The sequence below is a fragment of the Ambystoma mexicanum genome, chromosome 8, assembly GCF_040938575.1.
Source record: "Ambystoma mexicanum isolate Mex_15411 chromosome 8, UKY_AmexF1_1, whole genome shotgun sequence".
Lineage (NCBI taxonomy): Eukaryota > Metazoa > Chordata > Amphibia > Caudata > Ambystomatidae > Ambystoma > Ambystoma mexicanum.
In genome coordinates, this window is record NC_090929.1 from 477,072,508 (window position 1) to 477,095,698 (window position 23,191).

A 23,191-nucleotide genomic window follows, 5' to 3' on the forward strand; every position below is an offset into this window, starting at 1 on the left:
CCGGGGTCCTGAATGAAAACTGCTGTTCCTCACGCAAGTACTGTTTCAAGCTTACCCAGTGTATTTTAAGTGATTTTGGTGGCACGCGTGTGAGGTATTAATTTAACAACGGAGGTTGTTGGTCATTCAATATTGACATTTTCATTTTCAATCCGCCTCAGCTGTGCGCATTATTGTTGCTCCGCGCTCCTGTGATTAACGTTTCTTTTCTGCTGATGCCTTGTCACACATTGTTCCAATTTTCATGCCATTTGTTGCTGCTTAGTTTCTTTTAGTGTAGGTATTTAGTGAGATTGTGAATTCACTTAGAGACTTGTTACCCCCATCAGTGGTCATCCATTTTCTATTGCGTGTTAGAGCCCTTACTGTTGCTTACGGTCGCTCCCTCAATGTAGGTACCATTTTAATTTATTGTTTTTTCCACAGCAAGGTTCCACATCAGCCATATTTATTATTGCCACTATTAATTGCCACTAATTTTTGCCCATTGTCATCCTTTTGAATTATCTATTTTGGCACCACATCATCACCACTCTTCAGGACATGCGCCCCTGCGTGAACGCAGGATGGAGAGCTCACACAATTAAACATTAAGGTGAGCTTTTATAGGCATTGTTTACGTATACCCACTTAGCGAAGAGGAGTGAAGTTTATGGAGGGAGCTATAGTTAAGGAGGGTTATTTTTCTCTTGTCATATCTACAGGAATTGCTTCTTCTCGGAAGTTCAAGGGAGTTCTTCAAGGGCGTCCCCGCAGAGTTCACAGGTAAGCGTTACACCTACACTGGCTGCCAGTAAAAAAAAAAATGCATTAACTTCAAAGCCCTCTGCATCACTGACAGATCTCTACACGGAGAAGGTGCCAAATTTCTCCATACATAAAATCAACCGGTACCAGCCAGGAAGAAATCTAAAATCGCGCAACGACATCCAAGCCAAAACAAAACACTATGAGAAATAGAAATTTACAGGAACCGCATTCTCCCGTTTGATAGCCAAACCATGGAATTCGATGACGAAGGAAATAACAATGACGGAAGATCACCTAACCTTCAGAAAACTACTGAAAACCTGGCTATTCAACTCACCAACACAAGCATAAAAACAGGGCACCTCCCACAGCTCCAGACCCAAGGCAATTATGGGACAGTACGGATCCTGGACTGACAATAAAACAAACCACTAACCACTGCCTGCTACATGCTCCTCTCCCGCATAAAACACCCCCCCAAAAGGGTTAGCAATACTACACACAAAATACAATCCATGCACCTGCCACAAGAACAAACATCCACAAACAGCCCGTTTCCCCCTCCGGACACAAGCCCAGTACACACAATCAATGCACATTCAAAAAGCACACACTCAGACACCAGTTTCTCCTGGTTCTGCAAGCATCAAAGAAAAAGCACAACCTCCATCCTATCCCTCTTCCCTCACTAACCTACCCCACCCACTTTTTTAGAGCCACGTGAGTACCAGGAGACCATGCAAATGGTAGCGGTGCACGGTATAAAACATAACATGCCAAAGTCTCCACCTCCGACACCGACCACCACACACCTCATGAATCAGATGAACCCCGCCTGTGCAAAGGACATTTCAAAACAGAAATATCATACAAAGGTAATTTGTATAGCTATTACACATAGCAGATGCCTTCTGAGTTTCAAATCTGCAGTACAAATGTGACTTGTCCAAGTGATCGATTGACCGTTTAGGTCTTCACTAACTGCAGGTTGCAAAATTAAAACAGTATTCCTTTTCCCATTTCAGCAGCACCCTCCCGTGTGTCATCCAAAAGTTGGCCCTCATTGTACTAAATATTCTAGGGGTGGATGTAAGACTTCTCCAAATTTGGCTAAAAACGCTAACCTGAATATGCCCACTAAGTGCTCCAACAAAGGTTCCATGGAGGAAGCCTTGAGAAGCTAATCATCCAGGTATGGAAAAATATGTGCGTCTCTACACACAAGATCCTTTATCGAGGCTGTAGTATTTTTAATTCATACCACATTTGAGCAGATTGGTAATTTGTGTCAGGTTGATTCATTGGGTGACAGGGACAAGAAAGCCCAATGTGTACAAAAAGTAAAGTTTTGCAAAAGTGGTTCTGTTTTGTGCACAAGTTAGGTGACATGCCCATAGATATGAGACAAATTCGGTGAAACAAAGTTTACATAAGCAAGATCTATAGTATAAAAAGTACAAAGATATTCACAATTGTGCATCATTGTTAATATTTGCATCATGTTAAGGAAATACCATTAGTTGGTAGAGTATGAAGGTGCACTAAGGGCGAGAAAAAAGAACAGAGAATTGTGTTAGTATCAGAGTTTTTCTTGTTCGTTATAATGATGTTAATTGGACACATATGTGTTATGACAGGATAAAGCTTACCAATGTTGTGCTTCTTAATGGCTTGGTAGGTATGGCGTGTAGCCTGTAGAGGTTTCTTATAAGATAACACTGATTAGTGATCTGTGGAGTAAATTTGAGCTGGGCATTAGCTATTGCATGTGCACTTGCAAAGAATCTTGTAAGCACAATCAGTGTCTAACTGTGCTGCAGTAATTGAAAGTGTGAGGACTGTGCACATCCTGTGCTTTAAGAAAGGTGAACATCGGTTGTTTATAATGGGTGCCGACGCACAGCCCGGGTTGGGTCGACTATGGTGCCAATTGCTTAGAGTTCAGTTGGGGGCAACCCATGTGCTCACCGCCCTGCAGTGTGCACGAGGGCTTCATTGAATTTAACAGTTGGTCCCTCATTAGTGAAATGAGATGAGACACAGTGTTAATTCCTACGTTCTGCCTGAACCGGAATGGTAACGAGGGACAGACCATGCTGCATTGGAACAGTTATCCTAACATGCCCGTGTACGCGATTATATTAAATGGTTTTACGGCCACAACCACTAATGGGTAAAGCGCTGCGTGTGGTGTGAGGTCGTCGCGGCCCATGGTAGTGGGTCGGGTCAGGTCAGTGTGCTAGCGGGGCGAGGTTATAAGTTGCCATGAAAAACACTATTGGCGTTATACTACAAGTGAAGGCCAGGGAGGTGGCGTGGGGTGAGGGAGCGTTTCCTCCAGGGGGTTAAGGTTGGTCTATCGGAGTACCTTTGCTAGGTTCTTACCTAAGGAGGCTGTGAGCCATCTTTGGTAAGGAGGACTTTGGATTAGAATACGAGAACATCTGAACGTGTTCAAGTCATCGGATGCCAGATACCCACTGACCACCCATTGGCAAGAATCTCACCAGATGGACAACAGAAAGGACATTACATGTGTGGGCCTTGATGTGGTCAAATGTGACTCCTGTGGTGGCAATCGTGAACTGATGCAGAGACAGCAAGAGGCACGATTTATATCCAAAACCAGAAATGTGGAACTAGGTTAAAACACTGAACATGAGCTAAATGTATTTTTGTAAATATCACTCATTTGCAAAGCACATGATGTTCCCCACACATGCAGAACACACCATCCACAAGCCAAGCAATGCTGCAAATTCAGTTAAAACCAGTGGTAGATAGTGACAATACTCCCCATACAGGACTGAACCACTCTAGGATAACCAGCATGCTATAGATACTCAGTGTCAACCGGTTCTCTAACAACAACATAGGGGCCTTATACAACCATCCCTCACTAACACTGTGTTCCACCCTCTCACTGGAACATCTACGTCTATGGCCCCAAGTCAGCATCATTAGGGTGTCCGACACTCAACGCAGCACCTGGTAAGCCGTTCCATATGTACTTTGTCCAAATAAGACTAATTAACACCTCTCAGGCATGCACCTCCGCCAACCGTGCTCGCCTCACAATATACCCACTCAAGCAGGACCTCTGAGTAGGGATGGGCTCACGGTATGATTATCCACAGACAGCAGCCGTGACCACCCTTGACACCCTTCAAATTGACACAGGGTACCTACCCAGACCAAACCTTATTGGGACCGACATATTCCTAATGGCCCCTGGACCCGTCCAACAAGACTACAGTTGGACTCAAATGTTTTCCTGTCTCTGTAACTGATGAAGGACTACCCCTGAAGGCAACTCATTCTAACTGACAAACTCTCTCTTTCTACCTAGCATCTACGACACGCGTCTATAGAATTACCTAATTCAAGGTATGTAGTTCCATGGAAACCGTCACTAAGCATTACCCGGTTGACAGTGATAATTGTTGGCAGAATTACTCTCTTCCCCCCACTGCCCCAGATAATGTGGTAAGAAGCTTCCAAAGCATTTGCAGGTACCGAGGCCACGTTTTAACAGTGTATTTTTGCTTGTGTATCCCTTGCAGCTGCCGTACAAACAAATCCATGTTTTTTTTTGCTAATGTTTTGTTTCCAAATGCCGCCTTAATAGTGTTGGCTTCAGACTTGCTAATGTAGAGCCACAAACCACACACTGCAGCTTAACTTGTCAGCAACTGCGATCCATGTGAGCCCAAAACGCAAAAAAGAAAGGTCTGTGTTTTTGCATTTCTCTTGTCCGTTTCCACCTCTCCTTCTGGTTTTAGTTTGAGATTCCTACCATCTTTGGGCACTAGGAAACTATCCAGTTCTAGGTGTTATTTCTACATTTTAAAGCCTGAACACAAAAAAAAAAAAAAAAAAGTTTTTTTCCGGCTGGTTTTGTATTGGCTTTAAAGTGCGGAAATAACATACTGCCCCACTCCTTCCCCACCCGCTCATCAACTCATCAGGGTGGGACCCCCCGAACCCACAATTTCCCCACCCACCCCCCAACACACACATCCTACCCACATGCGCACATACTACAGTCCAAAACTCACCTCTGCTGGGGTTCACAGTGCCCGTCAGCCCCTGTGCACTCGTGTGATAGGGGTTTGACAAGTATGATAGTTTGATTTAGAAAGACTGCTCTGTGCTGTCACAGAGCGGTCTTTGTATATCGACCCCCCCATCCGTACAGTGAAAAAGATATTTTCAATTAATACCAACGATCCATCTAAAAAAGGAGTCTGACTCTGAAAACATTGCAAACCCCCACGTTAATTTATGTCACATTATTTTTTTTAAACCATATCAACTTTTCAAAAATTAAGAATGCTTTAAGAAAGATTTAAATTGACAAACACCATATAAGATTTTAAACGAACCACGTGAAAGGGCTGGGGGGGGGGGGGGGGAGAAAAAAAAAACAAACATGGTCGGACAGGGCCATAAAATTGTCTCGGGCACCAATGAAAAAGTGGCCCATATTTGTAAATGGCAATTTATTCCTTTTCTGACCCTGTTTTAAAAGTACCCCAGGGGAGTTTTATTTATAAAATGGGTTGCAAGTTGTGCATTTTAAAGAATATTTACTCGGCAGCACTGGTCAAAACTATTATCCACCTAATGAAGTAACATCACCAGTGCCATGGAATTGGTTTAAAGTGGAATTGATATATGGTTTGGAATAGAAGCAGCATGAAAGAAATTGCGCCGTTTTAAACTATTATTTTGGACATTTACTTTGATCGGAGGTCAACTGCCAGCTCTGTCCTCCCAAACCCCGCCACTTTGGGCACCGCTCCCACCCCCCCCAATTCCGCCCCCACCCTGGCCCTTGTGGGATCCCCCACCAATTTGTTTCCATTTCCACCACTAGATAAGGGTGAAGATGGCGTACAATCCGACTTGCCGCTGGCAGCCGAATCTGCCCTGAAATTTCCTCTGCATGTGCGGCATGGCCATAAACTTCTGTTTGGGGGTGGGCGAGCCGAGGATGGGGATACCAGCCAAGAAGACACACAAAGATCCGCTGTTGGTGCAACTAAAATCAAAAAGGGAAAAACAAACCCATCTGTGTTTTGTTCTCCCCTGTTCCCCTCCCTTTCTTTGTCGCGCTCTGAAACACCTATGTATGATCGGGATATAAATAAAAATATAATTCTCATCATCATTAGATATACCCGTCGCTTCTCCGAGATGAATAAGCGCATTATAAATGCACAAAAAAAAAAAAAAATACTTGCCCGTGCATGGCCTGGTGCGCTCCTTCCTCTGTGATCCTCTTCCTAAGCACGTTGTAGAGATATCGCGAGACTTCCGGGTCTCACGGGGAAACTGAAAGAGCGGCTCCCGCGTGGCGCACGAGGCAGAGAGCTGGAGAGAGGGCACGGAGCAACATCGACTCCCGTATGCTCTTCTCAAGAACTGACCTGAGTTATATCTGTGGAGACCAAAGACTCATATAATTGGAGCAAAGTTGCAGGGCCTGTTGCCCATTCAATTAAAGCAGTGTTATTATGCATTTAGAAGTTGATGTCAAGAATTGAATAAAGAAGCCTCATCAGCAACTCAGCAGTCTCCCGTGTGGTCCGATTATTATTATACAACATAATTGGCAACGAGGATCACCACTGAAACCCACGCGGCGCCATGCAAGGAGCAACACCATCACCGCCATTCCTTGGCCACAATGGCAACCCTCACTCACCACATATTTAGAGGCCTTGGGTGGTGTAGGCTACACAGCAACGAGACGTAGAGCAATGCTACTGAATGTCCTGGGCGTTGAAGGCCAAAGAGTATCTGAAAGTCTCACCCCTGAGCAGGTGGCCGGCGACAATGATGACGTATTTAAGTAAGCTGTTAGAAGAATAGTCAAAAGGTTCGCCAGCAAGGAGAATACTGTCCTACACAGGATACGGTTTTACAGCGCAAACAGGAAGCGTCAGAACCAGTAAACTATTATGTGACCAAACTACGCGAATTGGCGACGCTGTGCAACTTCGGAAAAACAACGCCGAAGGATTGATCTGCGACATGCTAGTGGTTCATACCAACAGCAGAAAGGTGCAAGACAAGTTCATACTAGAGAAAGAACTGCAGTTGGAGAAAGCCGTTGAAATTGCGAGAGCAGTGGAAGAGACTGCAGGTAGGAGGAAAGAATACGCAAGTGGGCACAGCCCGGCAGAAGTACAAGCGATAGCTTTCCGCCCAAAGAAGGAGAAACCAATCTTCGACACGAGAGAAGGGAAATGGGCAAGGAAAGAACCATTAAAATGTCACAGGTGCACCAGCACGAAACACTTGGCACAAAGAGTGCCCAGCAAGGGACAAAGAACGCTCAGTGTGCAAAAAGATTGGACATTTCTCAATAGTGTGCCGATGGCGAAACAAAAAAGTCACCAGTGTCAATGCTGAACACAAAACAGAGAGGGAATCGTCCTCTGACGAAGAGGGGAGGCCAGCTGTTATAATGGTGAACAGCCCACGGGCCAGGAGAGAAAAGCCACACTGTGCCATCAAAATAAACGGACTGGAAACGAGAGTCATGGCTGACTCGGGCTCCGATTTAACTATAATACCCCTGCGCACGTACAAGGAGATGATAGGCACAGAGACAGTCAAAGTGTTCAGCACTCGGCACAAGCCCACAGTGTTCGGAGGCGTATCCATTGACCTACTGGGCTACATCAAAGGAAAAGTGGAGTTCAAAGGGAGAGACCACCACAAAAGTATACTTCAGTCAAGAAGGCCCAGCAGTATTAGGGTGGGATGATCAGGCAAAACTGAAAATCAAGCTGGACCCCAGCACAGAGGACCAGGTACTGTCAGTCAGTTCCAAAGGAGCGCCGGTAGCTAGAGAAGATTCTCCCAAACTATTTTAGGAAGGACCTGGACACATAAAAGGCTTCGTCCACAAAATAATACTAAAAGCCAACGCAGTCCCAGTCAAACACAGAGTAAGGCCAGTAGCTGCACCTGCAAGAGAGACGCTCAGAAGCCAACTGGACAAAATGATGGAAGAAGGCACCATCGAGGAAAATGAAGCATCAGAGTGGCTGAGCCCAAAACAAAATTCACAAGAGTTAAGGGTATGCATAGATCTCCGCAGTCTAAACCTGGAAGTAATCGCGGACAGCTACCCCCTACCAAGCATCAACAAGTTAATCCTCATGATGAAGGAGGCCAGAGTGTTCTCAAAGTTGGACATGAGGAACGCGTACCATCAAATATAGTTACATAAGGAATCCAAGCCATTGACCGCATTCATCACCCTGTTTGGCACCTATCAGTTTACGAAGATGCCGTTTGGCTTATCATCCGCAGCCTCAGTGTTTCAACGCATGATGGACGCGCTATTACGGAATGTCAAGAATTTGTCCTATTTCCAGGATGATATCCTGGTATACGCTTTGGACCATGGGTGCACAACATACGCCCCGCAGGCCAGTTGCGGCCCGCCATGCTGTTTTGTCCAGCCCGCGAGGCACACTTTCCTAATGGAGGGCGGCCCGCAAGCAGCATCGGCCGCCCTCCATTAGAAAAGTCTTTGTTGTCTTCCGGGCCGGACAAAACACTGGCCGTCATTGGCTCAGCACACACACGCACCACGTCGCTCCTATGAGCCACGTAGTGCGTGTGTTCTGCACCAATGGAGGGCCAGCACTACGGCTGGCGTGGCCAGTAAGGCTTGATGCCGGAAGGCATTTCAGCCTTGCTGGCCAATCCAGCCGTAGTACGATTCCACTTACTTCGCCAGCATTCCAGCTTACCTGCCTTCCAGCACGTCTCCGGTAAGTGGTCTGTGCGTTTGTGTGTCGGGTCTGTTCTGCCGTATGTTTGTGTTGTGTATGTTGAGATGGGGGGTGGGGGGGTGTCGGATGTTTATGAATGTTTGTTTTTGAGTGTTTGTGTTGTGTATGTTGAGATGGGGGGGCGTGTCGGATGTGTATGAATGTTTGTTTTTGAGTGTTTGTGTTGTGTATGTTGAGATGAGGGGGTGGGGGGGCATGTCGGATGTGTATGAATGTTTGTTTTTGAGTGTTTGTGATGTGTATGTTGAGATGGGGGTGGGGGGGCGTGTCGGATGTGCATGAATGTTTGTTTTTGAATGTTCGTGTTGTGTATGTTGAGATGCATGTATGGGTGCATGCTTCAGAGTTTGTGTGCTGAGTTGGGGGGTTTGGGTCTGTATGGGTGCATGCTCGAGAGTGTGTGCTGAGTTGGGGGGTGGGGGTTCGGGTCTGTAGGGGTTCATGGTGTATGCTTGAGAGTGTGTGCTGAGTTGGGGGTTTGGGTCTGTATGGGTGCATGCTCGAGAGTGTGTTAGCTGAGTTGGGGGGTGGGGGTTCGGGTCTGTAGGGGTTCATGGTGTATGCTTGAGAGTGTGTGCTGAGTTGGGGGGGTGGGCGGTTCGGGTCTGCATGGGTGCATGTTTGAGAGTGTGTGTGCTGAGTTGGGGGTTCGGGTCTGTATGGGTGCATGGTGTATGCTTGAGAGTGTGTGCTGAGTTGGGGGGTGTGGGGTTCGGGTCTGTATGGGTGCATGTTTGAGAGTGCAGAGTTGGTGGGGTGGGGGTTTCGGGTCTGTATGGGTGCATGTTTTAGAGTGTGTGTGCTGATTTGGGGGGTGGGGGGATCGGGTCTGTATGGGTGCATGTTTGAGAGTGTGTGCTGAGTTGGGGGGTGGGGAGGTTTGGGTCTGTATCGGTGCATGGTGTATGCGAGAGAGTGTGTGTGCTGAGTTGCGGGGGTGGGGGGTTCGGGTGTGCATGAATGTTTGTTTTTGTATGTTTCTGTTGTGTATGTTGAGATGCATGTATGGGTGCATGCTTCAGAGTTTGTGTGCTGAGTTGGGGGGTTTGGGTCTGTATGGGTGCATGTTTGAGAGTGTGTGCGCTGAGTTGGGGGTGGGGGGGTTCGGGTCTGTATGGGTCCATGTTTGAGAGTGTGCCGATTTGGGGGGGTTCGGGTCTGTATGGGTGCATGCTTGAGTGTGTTTGGGGCATAGTGTTTGGATGGGGGTGAGGGGGCCATGGGGCATAGTGTTTGGTTGGGGGTAAGGGACAGGGGGCATAGTGTTTGGATGAGGCGTGGGGGCCATGGGGCATAGTGTTTGGTTGGGGGTGGGAGCAGTGGTCGAAGTGTGCGAAAAGAAGTAGTGGAACTATGTCCCCTGCTGGCATGCCCCTGCTCCCCGCAAAACTCATTGCCACAACCCCGCCCACACACAATACATCCCCCCAAACACTTGCACCTGCTGTTTAAGGGTGCACTGAAAGTGAAGGTTTCAACTTCTTCCTACACTTTTATTTTAAAACAAAACAGTTCCGGAACGGTTTCTTTTTAAAATAAAAGTATAGGAGCTGTACAAGGTAATTAAAAAAAGTATAGGAGCACCGCTCCCGCTCACTTCGACCACTGGGTGGGAGCCATGGGCATAGTGTTTAGTTGGGGGTGAGGGGGGCATGGGGGATAGTGTTTGGTTGGGGGTTGAGGGACAGGGGGCATAGTGTTTGGTTGGGGGTTGAGGGAGCCAAGGGGCATAGTGTTTGGTTGGGGGTGGTGAGGGGGCCATGGGGCATAGTGTTTGGTTGGGGGTGGTGAGGGGGCCATGGGGCCTAGTGTTTGGTTGGGGGTGAGGGACAGGGGGCATAGTGTTGCACTCCAAGAGTGAACTCAATAATAAAGCTAAAACAGGCACAGTTAGGAGATGTACATCCTTTGCTTTTTTGAGGAAACCCGACTCAACGAAGGCCATACTCCTCTTGGGTAACCCAAACAGCAAACTATAGCAGTCCAAAATAAAGGAATGTCCAATCAAGGGTCAATAAAATATATATAATTTAATTAAACAGACAATATACAATAACTAAATCGAAATAAATGATAACAATGGAAAATCTGTAGTACAAAATGTAAGTTTGAAATGCAATAAAAATCGTTACCACGCAAAAACATATTCTTTTTCCATGTGTTTAATACAAATTGGGAGTTGAAAAAGCCTGACTTGTCCCGCCTACCGCCCCGCCCACTTTTACTTTTCGGCCCACTATAGCCCTCATGTAAGGTACTTTCGGCCCTCTGTCAAAATCAGTTGTGCACCCCTGCTTTAGACGAACAAACAAATGATGCCACGTTGAAGACAGTCCTTACCAAGCTCTAAGAAGCGGGAGTGAAACTAAGGTACAAGAAATGTGTACTCAAGGCACAAGAAGTCGAATATTTGGGGTACAAGATATCAGCTCAAGGCATAAGCCCCAAACAAACCTGCCGCGAGCAATAATCAAAGCTCCCGAACCCACCAACAAAGATGAGGTGAGGTCATTCCTAGGCCTGGCTGAATATTATGCCAAATTTATCCCCAAATTCTCTGAAACCTCAGCGCAGCTTTGTGAGCTCCTCAAAAAAGGGTCAGAGTACACGTGGCAAGAAGCCCAGAAGAAGGCGGTGTAAAGCATCAAATGATACATAGTGGAAGCACCATGCCTGCAACCGTTCAATCCAGACTGGGGTACAGTCATTACCACGGATGCCAGCGCGTATGGACTAGGAGCCGTCCTCACTGAGCAAAAGGGCGACACGGAACATGTGGTTGCATTTGCCTCCAAGGCCCTATCACCAGCTGAACAAAATTATTTCACAGTCGAGAAGGAGATGCTGGCCTATGCATGGGCTGTGGAACACTTCAGGACGTATGTATGGGGCACAAAGTTCAAGTTAGTCACCGACCGCAAGCCCCTCATCCATATGCTCATGCTCAGCCCAGGAGGCACCAAAGTGTCGACACCCAGGTTAGCATGCATAGCAGCCAAGCTGAAGAATACACTTCGAGGTACAACACATATCTGGGTGGAAGAATTTGCAGGCAGACTGCATGTCAAGACTGCCAGAAGGAAAAGCCAACGCCACCACCTTCTTGCAAGAAGAATGCATTGTAGCATCCATTACAGATCTCAAGGCCCCAGACTACCTAGAGCTGAGCGAAAGACATTGGATGGAAGAAGATGGGAAAGACCACACCCTGGTGAGAATCAGGGAATGGATCAAAAATGGATGGCCAGATGAAAGGGCAGTGCCAGAAGGAATGAGACCATATTGGAAAGTGGCAGATGGAATCTCAGAGACTGACGGCATAATCATGAAAACCGATCAAGTGATCCCGCCCACAGGCATGAGGAAAACCATCCTGTGCAGAGCCCATGCAGGTCATTTAGGAAACACCATGACGCGACGCAGAGTCAGGGAAGCCTACTGGTGGCCTTCCATGGATCAGGAGATTCGTACAATGATCGAGAGATGCCATGAGTGTCCCAACAGTGACAAACGCTTGAAGATCAGACAAGCGCCCATGATTCCTACTGAGATCCCCGAAGCTGTGTGGTCAAAAGTAGGCCTGGACTTTATTGGACCACTGGAAGCAATGGCGCCCGAACATCGATATGGCATAGTGTTAGTGGATTACCTATCGAAGTGGGTTGAAGCGGAGTTTGTCCCCAACATCACGACTGCCACCGTGATAGAAGTCTGTATCGCCATATTCCAGAGGGAAGGGCTCCCCAGTGAGTTAGTGACAGAAAACGGGGTACAGTTAATATCCAGAGACATGGAACTGCTCCTGAAGAAACAAGCAGCATTATATCATCCCCAAGCCAATGGGCTTGTGGAGAAGGCCAACAGATTTATCAAAGGAGCCATCCAATTAGCGACCGCCTCTGGAATGGATCCCCCTCAAGACGACCAAAGAGACCATCGCAGCTCACAGACTGACTCCCAACGGTTTCACCCAAATCTCCCCATTTCGCATGTTGAGAGGGAGGAGAGCGGCTTCCACACTAGTGTCACCATGGTTGGCCAGAGTAAGAGAAGACGAGGAAGTAAAAATGTAGGAAGTAGTGTGGAGAATAGAGAACAGCAAAGCACGCATGAAAAGGTGGGAAGCCAGAAGAAGGACAAAACAATGGTCGGAGGTAAAAGAAGGAGATTGGATTAACATACGTTTACCGACCAAAGACCAAATGACTGGCTCAAGGTTCAGCAGACCCATAAATGTGATTCACAGAGGAACCAACCACTTCCGCACCGAGGACGGCCGCACATGGAACATGGAGAGAGTAGCCATGTTCGAAAAGATGCAAGAGAGAGAAAAGATCCATGAAGGACCCGAAAACTATGAAGTGCCGGACAGAGAGGTGGAGAGAGAACGAGAGCCATAGACAGGCAGAGGAGAAGTCGATGAGGAAGAAATTGAAGCAGATGCACCCATGGTGGAGCAAGAAGATGATCATAAGCAGGACACCAGTCGTGAGAGGGATAACCGTCCGAGAAGGGAACATAGTAGACCGGTGAGATGCAATGACTATGTTATGCAGTAACCTGTTTTGTATTATTAAAGGGAGGTGTGTAGAGATATCGCAAGACTTCCGGGTCTCGAGAGATCTCGCGGGGAAAGCGGAATCGCGGGGCGCAAGGAAGAGAGCTGGGGAGAGGGCACGGAGCAACATCGGCTCCCCTGTGCTCCTCTCAGGAACTGACCTGAGGCATATCTGTGGAGACCAAAGACTCATATAGTTGGAGCAAAGTTGCAGGGCCTGTTGCCCATTCAGTTAAAGCAGAATTATTATGCATTTAGAAGTTGATGTCATGAATTGAATAAAGAAGCCTCATCAAAAACTCAGCAGTCTCCCATGTGTTACTATTATTATTATACAACACACGTAGACATCCCACGTGAAAACGTAATAATGACGTAACAGAAACACGTCATTACGCCGTAAAGGCACTTCAGAAAGTATCGGCAAACTTTTAAACAAACACACAATGCTTTCCGGTCTCATAAGGACTTTAAATGTGCGATTGATAATGAAAGCAATACAAGACCTACGTTTAGCCTTCCCTGTCACACACTGCAAAGGGGCAAATGAACAATCCCCTCCCCGGGGAATGCCAAATCGGCCCCCATGCAGGAGAAATAAATAACTGAACTGTTATGCTGGAAATTCGTACCCAAATGCGTCTGTCTGCATAAAACACATCCCCATCTGCTGCACATACGAAATCCTCAAACTCCCTGTATCCCCCTCCAGCGGGGAGGATAACTAACTGTTTGTTGTACTGTTCACTGGTGCAGTGGAAGTACAATTGGGGAGGGAGGAACGCGCTGTGCCCAGCCCCACTCCATTCAACATATCTCCCCCAGGCAAATCGCACATCTCCAGGAGAAAACCCCAAAACGAACTGAATCCACCTGTACTTTAAGTAAATCTCAACCAATGCACATTACAATCCTCCAACATACAGAGAAATACCCCCTAACCAATATTGCCTTACCCCTGTGATGCACATTACATATCCCCAGATTACATTGAAATAACGAAAAAATCAAAACTGAATCCGCCCGTACTTTAAATAAATCTCACCCCTGATGCACATTACAAACCACCAAAATACACAAAAATACCCCCTTTGCAATATTACCGCTCTGCATTAAAGTAACAATCAACATGAGATAACTTTAAGACTTACCAAAGAATAATCAACTATATGAAAAGTGCTTTGCAACAGAGGAATCGCTAGTGCAAAAGAGATGACGACGTGAACGCTCAAATCCACGTGATGCAGAGCATCCCACATGTTGAAGAGGGCGTTGAAACTCACGTGATGCAGAGCAGCCCACGTGATGAAGTGTGGACGGGGCATTGCTATGGTCCGTTTCTCGAATGGGATCTATACACTACCTTTTACGAAACGCTCCTGCCCAGTTTCCAGGAAGTATCAGGTGAGTGCATCCGATCCAGCTCTTGTAGTGAATTTTATATGCATTTCTTTTTAGCATCCATCAACTTAGACGTTCTCACCCCTTTGCTGTTATATTGTTAAGAGGATCCCTTTCGCAACCTCTGGAAATGCACGTTGTAGCTGTAATTCCTTGTATTGTACGTATTAAATATTATAAGTACGTGATTTTCTAAACAACTGGGTTTTTTTTAACATGCCACAGGTTTATTACATATTTCAGCGACCAGCTGACATAACACAAGGCTTGACTTTAATCCTGACTTTCCCTGTTTCCATTGGACTCTCGTTAACAGCCACAAGTCCCCCGCCTAGTGCATCGGAGGACTGTGCCAGCCTTGGGCGTTGCTCCAGCTGACTGGAGCGCCGTTCATTATTTTTGTGTAAAGAAAAGTCAAAGTTCTTTGGGCACCCTCGCCGTCCGGCCTGCAGAGGAGCCCTTGGTTTTTGCGGGAGGTCGATAGCCCCCGCCCCCCCCCTTTTTTTTTGTTTTAACATCACCCCTGTTTTTTTGTATTAACTCTTGTTGAACTGGTCGCTATGCATTCCTGCTCCGCCATGTAGGGGTTAACGTTCCTGCTTGGTCCCCCATTATTTTCTCACCATCTGCTGTCATTTAGGGCACGTTACATAAGAACAGATCCATACCTTGCTCTGAGAGGTGCACCCCTTCTTCTAGGTAGCACTCTGGCGCCTCCAAATTTATCATGCTGTGGTGTATTTGCATGAAACCCATGTGCTTGCAATATTTGGCCATTGTATTCAACTTTATGGCTCTTGACACGAAAGATTGTCCGACGACCCATATTGAACACCTGTATCCCTTCGCCCGATTTCTTTCTCTGCAAACGGATCAGCACATGTCTTGAGTATTCTGTAGCACTACGATCATGTGTCCTTTCCAGGTTGCACAGCTCTCTCATGTTACGAAATACTGCTTACTGCAATGCATTTTCAGATATTTTGTGTCTAAAGCAGGCTGGCCATTTGTGTGACATTTAGATCGTTTGCAGTAAACTGACTGTTTAAAAGTGGTCGAACAGTGTCATGTATCACCGGCACAGAAGCCAAAGCAGCAAGACATCACCGGAGAGTGACCCACAATTTCCTAAACCTCTGGTTTTGAAATTACACGGAGCAGCCTGTTGGTAGTATAGACACAGTAACTGCTCCGAAGCTCATTTACAGTACAGTTGATGCTCTGCAATGCTTGCAGACGCAGTAACTGCTCTGCAGCTACTACACAGACCCTGTACATATATAATAGTACCTACGCCGGCTAATGCTCGCAGACGCAGTAACTGCTGTGCAGCTGCTACACAGACCCTGCTCTGGTGTGACTATATATATATATATATATATATATATATGCTTGCGCCGGCTAATGTTCGCAGACGCTTTAACTGCATTGCGCTACTACACAGACCGTGCTCTGGTGTAAGTGACTGTCACAAAGTGTTTGTCTAGGGTTGATGAAGTTCTTTCTGTGAATTATTTGCCGATTCTTGTGGCGTAGTCATTTTTATTTTTTGCTTTCAGGACTGTTGCTTTGTACAGTTTGAGTTGTCTTTGGTATTTTATTTAGTCTTGTCTGGTGTATTGTTCTCTCCATTTTGAGGTCGTTTTTGGGTGTTTTTTCAGGTCTCATGTGAAGCATTTTTCTGCCTGTTTTTTTGCTGTTGCTTTGAATGTTTTAGCTGGTGCTAATTGGTCAATGGCCTTGGTGATCCAATTGTTGAGTGTGTCTTCTGTTGTATCTATGTTTGTATCGGTGGGATCTCTTTCACCTAGGTTGTGGTGGTGGGTTGATAGCATGGTGGCCTCGTCTGCTAGTTTTGTTGCACAGTTGGGGTTGTAAGAAGATGGTCTGTAGATCAGCAGGAATACTATGTTGGATTGGTCGTTGAGTTCTATCTTGATTAGGTGGGATTCCGAGTTGATTGTGATGATTCGAGATGCTCAGGCATATTTTTTGTGTATAATTCCGATTCCGCCTCCTCTTGTTTTCTCTGTTGACGTGTATTAATTTATAATTGTCGGGTATTGCTTCGTTCGCGATTGCTTTATAGTTGTCTGATAGCCAGGTTTCTGTAAGGAAGAGCACGTCTGTGCCACCTTCGCTTAGGAGGTCATTGATTTCTGTTGAGTGTTTTGCCATGGATCTAACTTTGAGGAGGCTGCCAGTGTAGTTTGCTGGATTTCCCTTTTGTGGTGTTGTTTGTTCTGACCGGCGTGTTGTTGGTTGGGTTTCCGTTCCAGGTGGGTTTTTCCCGGTTGAGTCTTTTGGGTGGGGTTGTTCTTTGTTGGTCAGTCTCTTTGTCGAGTAGACCGATAAGGTTTATGGCAGTGTTGGTTCGTTTCCAGGTGGTAAATAGGGAAGCTACTCCTCTGCTGTTCCAGTCTTGGTGATATAGGGGGGTGTAGAGTGTGATGGTTTCCAATTTGTTCCTTGTTCTGGTTGGGGTATTGTCCAAGGTGGAGACCGTGTTGGGATGGTTTATTAGTTATCGTCCGTTTGGTGTCCTTGTTGGGTCTGTATTAGTGAAGCTTGTTGCCTGTCGGTTCGTTGTTGCTGTGCTGTTTTTGTTTACCACGTTGTCGTATGTGGACAGGTAACGAGAATTGTAGTCTGTCTTTGCTGGGTTATTTGTATGTCTCCTTGGGCCATCTCAGATATTTGATTTTTTTGGGGTAGTGGGATCATGCTGGTCCATGCCTTCCCGAGTGGTTTGGGATTTCTTATTATTTCTCTTGTCTTTTCTTGCTTCTTTGCCTTTCTTGTGGCGAGGCATGATGCATGGGTTGTGTTCCTTAGTGGGCGTCCTCATTCGATTGGTGTTTTTCCTGGTCTTTTGGGTTTAGTCTTTGCTGTTTGTGGTTTGTTGTTGCTTGTATTTGGTAGATTGTGGGTAGTTGAGACCTAAGTTGATGGGACTTTGTGGTTCCGTTTGTTTATTGCTTCTTTCTCTTTGGGATCCTTTTCTTTTTTTTTATCCTGGAGGTACTGTTCGTTATGGTTGTTGATTATTGGATTCTGCACAAAGCAAACATTAATACTGTGTGAAGGAGTGCATGTGAATACTGGCATATATGGGTGCAGTCATGTTAGGGAGAATTCTTATTTCTGTGCTAATTCTCTTCAACTTTAGAGACCTGCAGCTCTTTTGCTGGACTGTAGGACTTTTTAAATTTAACCCTGGAGTGAGCCAGACCCTTTCCCCGCTGCCTCATGTATTTTGATCTTTGGATTATGTGTTTTCACTGTTTTGGGAGTCTTGACAAACTACATATGTATCTAATTTTGTAAGGTAACTCACAGCTCCTTCTGTGCAATGTCACTGAGAAATACGTTAGATTTCTCATAAGGTTTAAAATACCTTTTCTTGTGGGAACTACTGTTCCCAAGAATAGTAAAGTGAAATTGACTTTACTTACCTTTTCTCTTTGTGGGTCCAGCACACACCATTTTATATGGTGTGCTGGGGGGGGGGTTACCTAGTAGCCCCTTATCCTACATTCTCATGTAACATTTGTATGTTGCCCTCCCTACTTTTAAATGGCTAGTGGCAGTACTTTAATTTTTCCTCCCATTGTGCTTTTCTGCCGCAGGCTGAACCCTCAGCTGCAGTATAGCACCCAGGGGTGCCCATTTTATCAAAACAGCCCCTGTCTTCTTTTTTTGCCATTTTCGGTTTGTGAGGTCTTTCTTGGGTTTTGCTCAGTGCGTGAAACAGATTGGAGCCATTTGTTTGTCTTGCCTTTTGGCGCACTTCAGCCCTGAAGCCCGCCTCTGACTCCAGTGTCTCTGGAAGGACAGGATGTGAGGGAGGGTCTCGAAACTCCCCTGTTCTTTGTCTCTAGGGATGCCTAAATGCAACCAGTCCTGAATGGCTGGCTGGCTGTCCTTTTAGGACAGCCACCCTGATGTGTGATTGACAGCCTAGGCTGTGCATGAATGGGAGAAACCTGCTTAAAAGGCGAGGGTTTTGGGACTAGAGGCAGAGTCGACCACTGGGAGAAACGCCTGAAGAAGAAACAGTGAACAAAGCTTGCTGCATCCTCCTGGACCTTTGAATTGCCCGTGCTGCTGTGCTGAAACTCCCTTTTCAGACAGAGAAGCTCCGGAATGGACGACTTCTCTCCTTGGGTTAGTGTGGGACCAACTAACCCAGAGATGCACTCCACTGAACCATCTTCCCTGTCTGGCTGTACTTCTTCATTGCTGCAAGAACCGAGTGCCAGGGGTCGAGTAATTGGTTGGAATTAGCTCTCTGCGAGTGTGCTGTCAGTAACAGCATTTCGAACCTATCAGCTGTGCTTACCTTTAAGCAGCACTGCGAGCTGCTTGCTCTTGCTGCTCATTTCGTCTCCGTTCCCAGGAGGGGCAGAGCTTCATTTGGGCACGTGAAGGATCACGTGACCCCTCAAGGAAGACTTTTATTGACGGCATATCCACCCTTGTGGCGCTAAGCCCTGGAGGCAGTAAGGGCTGGAGCCGCTGTTCGGCTGTGAGTAATCTGGTCTACTGCTACTAACTTTTGACCTACGTCCTTCTTAAGCTTCCAGGGTACGGGGTGGAGAGTCGGACTCTGGCAGCTCCACTAGCCGTCGGGCGTTCCCAACCCTGCAACCGAGTGTTTTCTTTAAACCCATTCTTTAAATGTGGATATTTTAAATAACTACGCTTCTAAGCTAACGCAATTATAATTATATCAGAGGGTGCGAGTTGTTCTCCCCTCTGGGTTTAATTTAACCACATTCCTTTTTGCACAACTACAGTACAGAATGATTTGGTTTTTATATTAGTCTTGTTCCCAGCTATTCTTTTAAAAAAAAAAACAAAACTAAACTTGTCTCTCTGCTACTTAGAGGCTGCGAGCTGATCTCCCCTCAGTGTGTTCTTTTTTTTAATCCAATATTTTCTAATATATTTCTTTTCTGGTTTTTATCTTTTTTTATAATATGCCCACACTTAGAAGCGGGTTTGAAACTGCTGTGAGTCAAGCTACTAAGATAGTAGAGGTTCAATCAGGCTCTCTGACTCATTGTGAGGCGCTTATTAGTATCGACCGCACTGAAAATATGGCTGCCTCGATTTTATTGGTTGAGAATATTAATGAAAATTCTAATATTAGAGCTGAAGGGAGCCCAAAGGGATATCCTACCACAGATCCTGCAATTTTGAATGTTGTAGCTTTGACTGAGGTAAATGTGGACACACCAGACATAGAGGATACGGGGGCTAATAGGGACATTCCAGACTCCAGACAGGAATTTACAGATGAGGAATGTCTTCAACAAAGTCGAATTGGTACTAAAAGGGTAGTTTGGTATCATGCGTCCACTCCTCTTCAGAAGAGGATTATTACTGGGAAATTACAGGCAGGGGATAATCAATGCTTGGATTCTCTGATATGGAAGGGGAAACAACCGTGTGGAACTTTGCAATTCACTCACATTTCGCCGGCAACATTTATCTTTGGGAAGGATAATAAGGATAAGGTGCAATGTGCCCTCGATTCTCCTCAGTCGGGGAGTTTTAAGCAGGCTGGCGGGAGGGACCAATCTAAAGAGACCCCCATTCGTTCTAAGTATAATCTTAACCAGCCCATTGGGGAGAGTGATTTGGATGATTCCTTCTTTATTACGGCAGATGCTACAGGTCATTTGCTGAGGGAAATTGTTTATCTAGAGATACCAGTAGGTAGATTTTTGTCCAAAGACAAGGGGGTGAGGAGCTTATCAGAGGGTGCGCCAATTGATACACTCTCACAAAATAGAAACACTCCTATAATGTGGAAACAACAAGAGGGTAGGCACCTATCCCCTATTAGACCGATTATAAAGACATTTATACCACCTATATATAGTAAGACCAGCTATACCCAAACTGATAAGGAAAGGGATTACTTACCCACAACTGTAGATAAAGCTACTGACCCTCAGCGAACCATATTGGAAAGTTGTGTGGTAGCCGAAGATAAACAGGAGTCTCCTGGTTTGAGAAGGGAGGAGAGAGGAGATTACCTGATACCACTTCTATCCAATTTACACATTAGTTTGAATTTGGCTTTGAAAACCCTAGGTGAATCCCAAGAGACTATTGGTTGCTCTATGGTAGGGCAACAAGCGGCTTTTAACCAATTGGTGTCTCGTCTGGCTTTCTTGGAGGGTATAGTGGAGGTTAAGAACATTAATGAACAGATTACTAAAGAAAAGAGTCTATTTGATAAATATAGAGAGGAACAAGATACTAGGTTAATGACCATGGATGCTAAGATTACTACTCTGTTGGAAGTTATGCTTACAGGAGATCGCCCCACCTCGTCAAATATAGTGGTAGAGGATCTAGTCTCCCAGGGAAAAGGAGATAATAAAGCCAATAATGAAAACTATGGAAAGGAACTGAGCTGTCCAGATAGTCCTTCGGTCCTTCTGGATGCCATAATTATGGCAACAGAAGGGCCTACTCAGGAACAGGATGCGGAAAATTCCAGCGCTCAGATGCAGGTGAGAGAAATGATAAAAGAGGGGGAATGTTTAAACATTAGTAGTGAGGGTTCAATAATCTCCCAATATACTGCTTCTAAAAAAGGGCAAAAATGTAAACAAAAGACAAAATATAGAGAGGAAAAATTAGCAGTCCAGGTATTAGAAATAGGTTCAAACATGAATAATGATGTAACAGCTCCAGTAAATAGCTCGGACTACGATATAAATGAGGTGCCCCAATCCCCTGTCGGTAGACGAAAAAAGCAGGTTAGGATGTCCAAAAAAAGCAAAAACATGCCTAACATAAAAATTAAAGGCAGAAATGCGAATCTCAAAGGAATTAGAAATATCCCGCTTCAGGAAGAGCTAGATGATAGGGGGAGTGATAAGGCTTCTAATAAGGAAGAGGGTCAGGTTCGGGGGGAGCCTATTAATAAAGACTCCCTGCCCAGGGGGGAAATTAATACTGACCTAAGTACGGAGGAGAATAATATACTAAAAGTTGGCCTAGAGCGCATACAAACTAAACAAACAAAAATGACAGCTTTTGGCAAAATAATTAGTACTAAACACGCTAGAACATCTGTAGGCACACAACAAATTGGGCACCCTATTATTTCCCAAGAAATTCCAGTAGTAGTATGTCCCAGTATCACCCCCTTACAAGGGCTGATGGTGTTAGCTGAGAAGGGGATTGATTTCACTAGTAATAATACGGGAGATACCCCCCAAGATATACATTTTTCCAAAACCCAAGATCCTCAAGAAAAGGCTGTTCAAATCTAGTGCGGATCACATAAAGAAGCAATCTATTCCGGCCCAGCCCCCTATAAAGATCTGTACAGGGAAGATACTGGGTTGGATCAATAATAATAAAACAGACTCGCAGGTTAATTTAAATAGAACTTACCTTTTAAGCCTGTTTAAAAAGATTCCCTTACTACGAGCAATAACAACAGATGATATAGACGCCATCTCTCTACCTAACCATAATAACCATCGTATGGTAAGTTGTTTTCATTCAGTGATGGTAGCAGATATGGTACGTGCTCAAGAAAAGAATCTTCAACTCTTTGGGTTTTGATCTATCTACTTTAGTAGATGACAAAGAGGTTGATAAGTTTCTTCAATATAAGGAAACAGATAACATCCAAACCCAACAAATCCCACAATTAGGTAACCATAAACTAGAAAACTTTGGTCCAGGGTTGGCTTTAATTTCTAGCCTTCTAAATAGTGGCCAGGATTGGTCATGGTTACAGCCAGCGCTTAAAACCTTGGAGACACTCAGACAGGATAGTGGGCGTTCCTAACAGCTCTAATATCGATGTGATTTCCTGGAATTCATGCGGGGGAGCACACCTCAACACGTTTTTGAATAAAAGGGATAATTATGTGCACCCCCGTATTTTTTTTTTTCAGGAAACCATGATGCTGTCTGATATATACATAGAAGGTTTTTATACTTTTTCTTCTTTAGCATCGTTTGGACCTTTGGGCAGACCTAGTGGTGATCTGATTATTGCCATTGATTGTAATTTGGGGTTTCACGGGGAGGAGATCTTTAGGAGTGATTGGCTTTTGGGTATTATTCTCACTTCGGAGAATAGGGTAGAGCCGATCCTCATGTTGAATCTCTATTGGAACCCGTTAAAAGTGGCTATTGATGAAGTGGAAGATACTCTCAATACGATTCTGGGAGGATGGTTCGAGAAAGGGTTTGGTAATCGTATTATCATGGGAGGGGATTTTAATTCGGCTGTGCTGAGGGTTCCACATTAAATGAAAGGGGGGTGATTCCTAGATTGCTCCTTCCACATATCAAAAGAGGCATACGGTGGGATAATTATCTTGATCATTGGGATTTGGGTCTTTTAGATCATGCCTGGGATTGGAATTTACCGAAATTTACTTGGAAAAGAGGAAGTAATAATTATAGAATCGACTTTTTCTATGTTTCAAATAGCTGGAAGCAAGCCTGTGGAAAATTGATACTTATGGAGGTAGAATTGGGTGATCATGGGTGATCATATTCCCTTATGTTTTTCTCTTTCAATTCCCAATGTGGGTAATTATATTAATCCCACGCTGTGTGGTCTAAAGGCTGGAAATAATGGGAGAAGGGTTGTATGGAATAAGAAAATAATTACGAA

At 45.4% G+C, this 23,191-nt stretch overlaps 2 protein-coding genes across 4 annotated transcripts in view; one reads left to right on the forward strand and one right to left on the reverse strand.

The window, feature by feature from the left end:
- The window catches only part of INTS11 (integrator complex subunit 11), a 717,472-nt gene extending 703,062 nt beyond the window's left edge, over positions 1-14,410 (reverse strand). Inside the window, exon 1 of one of the 2 annotated variants that reach the window (XM_069610104.1) lies at positions 14,277-14,410. The gene's annotated coding sequence lies outside the window, so the exon portion shown is untranslated. Of the gene's footprint in view, positions 1-2,399; positions 2,482-14,276 lie in introns of those variants that run through there. The other variant, XM_069610105.1, reaches the window with a different exon arrangement.
- CPTP (ceramide-1-phosphate transfer protein) overlaps positions 14,409-23,191 on the forward strand; it is a 39,389-nt gene continuing 30,606 nt past the window's right edge. Inside the window, exon 1 of one of the 2 annotated variants that reach the window (XM_069610106.1) lies at positions 14,409-14,529. In XM_069610106.1, the coding sequence (XP_069466207.1) occupies positions 14,431-14,529 (99 nt within the window). In that variant the 5' untranslated portion in view covers positions 14,409-14,430. The remainder of the gene's footprint in view (positions 14,530-23,191) is intronic. The other variant, XM_069610107.1, reaches the window with a different exon arrangement.